This window comes from Paramormyrops kingsleyae, chromosome 22 (assembly GCF_048594095.1).
Source record: "Paramormyrops kingsleyae isolate MSU_618 chromosome 22, PKINGS_0.4, whole genome shotgun sequence".
Lineage (NCBI taxonomy): Eukaryota > Metazoa > Chordata > Actinopteri > Osteoglossiformes > Mormyridae > Paramormyrops > Paramormyrops kingsleyae.
In genome coordinates this window covers 10,027,059-10,034,981 of record NC_132818.1, presented here as the reverse complement: position 1 = coordinate 10,034,981, position 7,923 = coordinate 10,027,059, and the positions used below count along the sequence as shown (strand labels likewise).

General features: G+C 45.4%; 1 protein-coding gene across 4 annotated transcripts in view; it reads right to left on the bottom strand.

Moving 5' to 3' along the window:
* Window positions 1–3,914: 3,914 nt before the first annotated feature.
* rnf213a (ring finger protein 213a) overlaps window positions 3,915–7,923 on the bottom strand; it is a 43,383-nt gene continuing 39,374 nt past the window's right edge. For 3 of the 4 annotated variants that reach the window (XM_072704743.1, XM_072704742.1, XM_072704744.1), the window contains exons 63-68: window positions 7,261–7,462; window positions 7,081–7,158; window positions 6,233–6,430; window positions 5,259–5,348; window positions 4,901–5,079; window positions 3,915–4,598 (exon numbers count right to left, since the gene is read on the bottom strand). In XM_072704743.1, coding sequence (XP_072560844.1) covers window positions 4,445–4,598; window positions 4,901–5,079; window positions 5,259–5,348; window positions 6,233–6,430; window positions 7,081–7,158; window positions 7,261–7,462 — 901 coding nt within the window. In that variant the 3' untranslated portion in view covers window positions 3,915–4,444. Of the gene's footprint in view, window positions 4,599–4,900; window positions 5,080–5,258; window positions 5,349–5,889; window positions 6,085–6,232; window positions 6,431–7,080; window positions 7,159–7,260; window positions 7,463–7,923 lie in introns of those variants that run through there. The other variant, XM_072704745.1, reaches the window with a different exon arrangement.

Here is a 7,923-nt window from a genome sequence, read left to right as displayed (position 1 = left end):
CTGAATAGAAAACTGCGGAAGATCACAGGCGTCAGCAGAAGAAATGGCCCCGTTCCGGGATTACGTGCCGGCTCTCACTGCGGTGCTAAGGAGAGGCTTCCTAACCCTCTGAAGCCCACAACTTAACACGAGAGGCCTGTAGGGACCAGCGGAACCCAGCGGAGCCCAGCGGAACCCAGCGGAGCCCAGCTCGCATTGTTATTTTGGAAGTGCTAGACATATTTCTGCTCCTTCCAAGCAGCCTATCATGTTTCCATTCCTAGCCGATTCGTTGTGTTTTATTGTTGCTATCAAGCAGAGGGGTGGAGCTCTCTGCACATTACAGATGACTAGGTCCTGAAATCGAATCGCTATAATATGAAATCCAAACTGGTGTATTTTTTCGCTGTTTGTCCCCAGGTCAGCCAGGCGTGCCGGCTGTAGGATTCAGAAAATGATGAGAACTTTTTACACTCTTTATTTTGCCCTGTGCAAAAACCACAGCTGACTCTGGAGAACTTCAACGAAACAGAAGTAACAGACTTTATCAAAAATGCATAAAAAACTGACACCACTCTCCATTTCGCTATCTGTAGGTACAGAAAGTATTAGAACTAGCATTATGTGTCTGATGTCAGATTTACAAAACTTAACATGATAGCAACAAATTCTAAGGAATGCTAGTGAAGACTAGGTCAACTTTTCTTTTCATTTTGTACTCCATTAAGTTGGAAAAAAAGAAAGAAAAAGAAAAAAACATTTTTAATCATTAAAAAAGAAGACATGAAGCATTTTGCCCCAAATAACACCCTTGTGGTATGTTTCCACTTTGGCAGTAATCATATTTTCTCTTCTCATACCAAACACAACAACATTGTTGCTCTGCCATTTTAATCCCTTCCATCTGTTAGGACACCAGCACGTGCTGCTGAGCACAGGACCTGCGAGATGCCAGAACCAGCAAAGTGTAATTCAAAGCATGAGTCTGCCGGCCGTGATCCACGCTAACAGCACAGGGAAATGGCGCCACCTTAAGGCCACTGTGGAAGTAGCATCTAAAACTCGGCACTATACTCAGGTTTTCATCTCACAGATTTAACAGATGCTTTTATCCAAAGCAAGTGAGGCAAATAGCACATGGCAAACATACATGCTGTCAAGGATTCAACTTAGCATAAGTGTGGCTAGGCTAAGCTTCCAATGAATGCCCAGGTACAAGTGCAAGTAGCTTTTGAGCTACTGAACAACTACCACTAACAGTGCAAGAACCTAATAATACTATTCAAGGTCCAAAAGTGCAACATAACATTCCTGGGACGTAAAGGGTCATCAGTGCTGCATGCTGTCTGATCTCTGAGTTATGGTGAGTAAGATGAGGGAAGGTGAAGAGAAGCATTCCAGTGTAACTGGGCAAATCAAGAAAGTTCTGTTCTTAAGTGCTGGTATACACACTTTTCTTCACATTAGTACAGCTACACACCTCTTCACCTACCCCATCTTGCTCTTCATAGCTTGGAGATCAGAGCACAGGGGCAGCCAATACCCCCAGAGGAGGGGGTTAAAGGCCATTTTCAAGGGCCCACAGACATGTTACCACTCCAGTGGGGCCAGGGCTTGAACCAGTGACCTGCTTACAAACACAGAGGCTTAGTCCACTGAGCCACTTACCAGCTTCAGATGTTAAGGGAGGATCCTGGAGCAGAACTGGTCGGTAGTCAGCCTGGAATATAAAAGGAGTTTTAGCCACATTCAACAAACATTCTTTATTTGCATAAGTACTGGTGCATCAGAATGCTTCTCTTCACTGACCTCCATCTTGCTCACGGCAGCTTGGAACCAGCAACCTTCTGATCACAGGCACAGAGACTTAGACCAGGTGCAGATTAGGGCCAGGCCAGATCCAGTTCATGGATCTGTGGCGATTTCAGAACATTTGGCCCAGATCCGATTCAGACTCATCTTACTATGTGGGGTTATTACCCCTCAGATTCTTAGTGCATCAGCTGCGTGTCTGGTAAGTGACATACGTTTATGGTCAGGCAAATGCATGCCAGATCTTCAGAGTGTATGCAGACCAATGGTAATCATTTAGAACTCTGGACAGATTCTGGTACAGACTCTCCTGCCTGAATCTCTCTGACACCCAGATTTAAGGAGATGCAGGAGGATCTATCCCAGAATCAGTTGCTATGTTGGTTGAAGCGCAGCCTTTTGTCAGGGATGGTCTACAAAGTGCATTCAGTACGAACGAGAGAACCAAGTATTGATACTGGAGCATTTCTGCTATGGGCACAATCTGAGTTGTTTTTCAAAGAATAATGCAATAAATCCTAAAAGTGATGCAATAATTTCACATACTTAATATGTAATATGATGTGATAACAGTTTTTATTTATCGACATTTACTCCATTGCGTGTGATACATTGTAAAAGGCTAGTATTGTCTCTTCCTTTCTTACATTTCAAACTGATTGGTATGGGGGCAGTAACAGCGGTGTCCTTCGACAGTATGCAAACCATTACAGGTGTGTTGACACCTATCTCATCAATATTGATTGTGTAAGCCACTGACTTTGGAAAAAACTGTCACTCCAAAGTTCTAACACTTCAGTATTCAAATGACATAAAATTTCCGAATGCTACAATAACCTACTGTACGTTCAGCCAACCCCTATGTCTATAAGGTCCAGAGCTCAAAGTCTTGGGTAGAAAGGTACTGTAAATGATGTGGTTTTTGTTTTCACAATTTCTCAGCACCTCTTAAATAGGTTTTTGCAAGGTGTATGTTTAAAGTTGATTTCAATTTAAAAAAAAAAGAAGAACGACATTCCAAATTGTCTCAGACTGTTGGTGCTGAGTTTGGGCTGAATAAAAGCTTTTGTAGCACTTTGGGATAAATGTTTTTTGGATAGGTAAAATATTTTAAAATGTCAAGGTGTGTTAATATCATACTCGGTGTTTTGCTCATAAGCACATCAGCACGCACCTGCAGGGACTAGAATTTGTCTTCCATTCACAAATCAAAATCTGCTTTTTTGTTTTTGCTATGTATCAGGTCTCACATGAGATTAGCACCCCCCAGAGATCGCACCTTCTCCTGCAGCCTCCTGGCCACCTGCTGAGACTGGTCTAGCAGGCCTACCACAGGTCTCATGTATCCTTGATAAAGTCAGAAGCTTCAGTCTTAAGCTAATGACCTGAAAATATTACAGAAAATGACATGCCAGTCCCTAGTTGATGTCCAGTGTGTATGCTGGTTGCAAAAAACGTCTGACTTCAATAGAAGTTTTAAGTGTGAATATCCGTAATGTTAGCCTTTCTCTGTAATATCACAGGTCCGGCAGCACTGCAGTGTCCGTCTGGCCTTCATTTATCGCCACCCCAATGCAATTCTCGTTTCCTACCTGCTGTGGCGCACTCTTAACAGATGGGACACTGGCCAGATCCTGCGAAACAACGTTGTTTTGGACCCATTCACTTCAGCATGCAATCTTTAGGAAAACCAAAGCGAAGTTTTGAATCAGTCTAGATATGACAGCATGAAATTGTACCATGCGGGACTCAGGTGCCAAAGTTGTTTATGTTCAGAAGGACCGATGCACCAACAAGATCTGGGGAGGGGGGTCACGTTACAGAAGTGTCCCAGCGATGTGGCTCAGAGACACTATCTGTACCATCAGAAGAAACTTGAAACACATTGCGGCCATCCAGGATAGGATGGAAAAACCAGGAAGCTGGAAGGCGTTTCTGCCTGCCTATTCACCAACACAGATCTTCTGGGGTTTCATAGAATTCATAGAACAGGATACAGATAGGGATTTTACGGAGGCTGGACCTCATGAAAGATGGTCTGGAAGAGGAGACCTTTAAAGGGTTTAAAATGTTAACATGAAATCCACTCTTACAAGATCTAAATGCAGTGTCTGACACTTGCGTTGATGCAAACGCTTTTTTTATTAAACATGACAAGTTTTTCTTATGCACCGCACTAAAGGAATGACAAATCATTAATTGTTCCAATATATGAAAATTGCAGAGTCCATTCGAAGCAGCTTAAGGCGCCAGACTTGACTGTCTGAGGGCTCAGAGCAGCAGGAAAGGCAGATGTACCTGAAGATCCTTTGAACTGCAGTGAACCATTTTCTTTCTTGGTCCAAGTACACGCTGCATTTAACCTGAGTCTAGCTGAATTACATGAGCGTAGCCTGACCCTGAATGAGGTCATCACAGATGTGTAAACGCAATATGTAAACAAGGCCTTTCTAAGGTAATTGCTTAGAGGAAGGATAAAGGTAACAAAATAAGAGCAAGTATATATATATATATATATATATATAAGGTGCTTGTTTCATGGTGTACACAAGGAGTGTTTGTTTTTAACTAGGAAAATCAACAATTTGAAAAAATGGAGAAAAATAATTGACGCCATCAAGCTTGGAAGAAGGGTACTCGTGGGAGGAGTGTTTCACTTCAGACTTCGCTCCTGTTTGAAGGCCACAGCAAATTTCCAGGCCTCTACACACTTTGAGAGGCAGATCTCTTCAGGGAAGAACTCCTCTATGTCTGGGTGGACGTCAAGGTCCTTCCGCTCCATGTACGACACCAGCGTGTCTTTCAAACTGCAGAGGACGGTAAACAAAGAGCTTGTTTAAAACCCTATGGTCAGGTTGGGGCTACACCATGATCTGGTCTCATTTTGCTCTAGAACAAACTTGTTTTGTATCTCATATGCTCAGTGGTGGACATTCCAGGTACATAAAGTAAAAATCCAGATCAAAATTTTGTTTCAGCCAATCAGCTGAGTACTCTGTGACTGACACTTCATGCTCAACTGGTTGGTAGAAATAAAATCTTGGTCTGGATTTGTTGGCTGAACATATGAAGCCCCCCCCCACACTTTACCACTGGCCCCCAACCTCACCTCCAGGTTGGCTTGTAGGTGTTGGGAGCTTGGGGACTCTTGAGGACCAGCAGCAGAAGCTCATGGGTCTCCAGAAGCCAGAGATCCACACTGCCCTTGGTGAGGAACCCTCTAAGCAGCTCACACTCTGACTTAGCCAGGAGCTCCTTATACGCCTCTGGGATGGCCGCAAACGGATCCTGTCCGCAGAGCAGGTCAGCTTACTCTACCGAACATCAGCCCCATCTCCAGTCGTGCATTTAGAGCAGAAAAGCTAACCGGATGGGGCGTGACCCAGACACGTCTGTCCAGCTGACCACACCTTCGCTTCCTCTATCAAACAGGAGTAATACAGTGAGTGGAGAATTGCCCATCTTACCCTTTTGAGGCGCAGCATGGACTCTGACTTCAGCGAGGTGAGGAACTGCCACAGGGCCACACAATGCTTCAGAGTACACCTACTCAGGGCCTGCGGGACAGTTACACGTAGGGATGACATTACACCTACTCAGGGCCTGCGGGACAGTTACACGTAGGGCTGACATTACACCTACTCAGGGCCTGCGGGACAGTTACACGTAGGGCTGACATTACACCTACTCAGGGCCTGCGGGACAGTTACACGTAGGGCTGACATTACACCTACTCAGGGCCTGCGGGACAGTTACACGTAGGGCTGACATTACACCTACTCAGGGTCTGCGGGACAGTTACACGTAGGGATGACATTACACCTACTCAGGGCCTGCGGGACAGTTACACGTAGGGCTGACATTACACCTACTCAGGGCCTGCGGGACAGTTACACGTAGGGCTGACATTACACCTACTCAGGGCCTGCGGGACAGTTACACGTAGGGCTGACATTACACCTACTCAGGGTCTGCGGGACAGTTACACGTAGGGATGACATTACACCTACTCAGGGCCTGCGGGACAGTTACACGTAGGGCTGACATTACACCTACTCAGGGCCTGCGGGACAGTTACACGTAGGGCTGACATTACACCTACTCAGGGCCTGCGGGACAGTTACACGTAGGGCTGACATTACACCTACTCAGGGCCTGCGGGACAGTTACACGTAGGGCTGACATTACACCTACTCAGGGCCTGCGGGACAGTTACATGTAGGGCTGACATTACACCTACTCAGGGCCTGCGGGACAGTTACACGTAGGGCTGACATTACACCTACTCAGGGCCTGCGGGACAGTTACACGTAGGGCTGACATTACACACAGACATCGACCGTTCGAACGCACTAGCAAGAGAGAGCATTTCTCCAAAGCTGGGAGGGGAACGCAGAATGAGCCGTGAGCAGCAAGCAGACTAAAGCTAGATGAGACAGACCTTGAGGATGAGTGGGGACATCTGGTCCCCCATCTGCAGGACGTCCTCCAGGTATCGGATCAGCAGCACATGGGCTTCTCCTCCTGTCATGGCCAGGAAGCCCAAGGCCACCTCCACCAATGACAAGGCCTCGCACACATCACTGTAGGAGGGCAGCTCCCTGGCCAAGGTCTCCAGCGCCAAAGCGGTCAGGGGTTCCTGGGGGCGTGGAGGGGGGGGCGTGAGGGGGCTCAGTGCCACCGAGTAAACACACATCAGCATTCACAAGAGATGAACGTATGATGGGAGTAAGGATGAAACGGTAATAAAATTTAATATCATTATTATAGTGGCCAAAATTCACGGTTATCAGTATTATCGTGGTATCTTTAAAATGTGCTGTTTAAAAAGTACTGGCACACAAACTGAAATCATTCCACCAAGTTTTATGTTGTAAACCACAAACAAAATTAGCAGCTCTGTGCACTTTTTTTGGTTGCATAAACATTAAAATAATAGCATGGCCAATACCTTATGTGAACATACTGTATGAAAGCCATGTAAAAATAACATGAATTATCCCTGGAGCGCTGTCACTGCCCTCCACCACGTGCTCACTGACACCAAACAAACCCGTGTTGCATGTTGCCCCTGCACACCTGTGTCTGGGAGTCTTTCACTGATGCTGGATAGTGTTTGAAAAACTTGCATTAACCACAGTTTTAATGATTAAAATTTGAAACGGTAATACTAATTGTTGGGAATTTTACCATGAAACCAGTAATGGTTTCATCCCTAATTAGGTGTCAGAGTTAGGAACAAGACAAAAGTATAAAATTCCTCCGTAGCAAGTAGGAATCTGAACTTACCTGTCCAACCTTTCCTTTCAGATCTTTGAAAATGTTTTCATAGTTCCTGTCTTGCCTGTTCACTAGTGTAGGAATTCCCTGCAGAAAAATGTAAATCAGTCAGTGCACGCAACTAATTGCTGTTCCTAGAGCAGGGCATTGTGGGTACAGGAGGCCATCTGCACCTCTGCCGTTACTCACATTAACGGTGATGAGGGGCTTGCCCTGCAAGAAGCGGGTCAGAACCTGCTGCTGGATTTTGGGCAGGTCGTACTCAAGCAGCATCTCCTGGCCACGCTCCATGGTGTACTGGCAGTTGGACAGCACCAGGGGGATGAGGTCTCGCTCCAGCTCGTAGTGGATCACGTGCAGGTCGGTCAGATCTGCCGGGCTGACCCAATAGCTATGCCACCGGCAAGGGAGAAGAGTGAGAGACCGCGGCAGCTGCCACTGTGCTCAAACCTTACACTGGAACGTCAGGTTCCTCCCAGATACAGACCTCTCCTCCCTTCACTCCTACATGTACATTAGGGTTCCCTAGATATCACATGACATCAAAAATTCATACACCATTAGCTATGAGTAATGTTACCTTTCTAAACACATCAGAACAATGACAATTATTTATCAAATGTTCAACTATATGCCAAGCAGAGGAAGATGCAGGCAATGAAATGGGTTCTCTGTGAGCCCCTTGTAGTAAGTAATAGAAATAGGTTAAAAAAAAAAAAAAAGTCAAATGGCATTTTTTTAATAAAATATGCAATAATACAAATTGATCACATAAATAGCCTGTTTACTCCCATCAAAAAAACTGAAACTGATATCAAATTGTTTCAATTCCTGATGCCCTGTAATCAACTA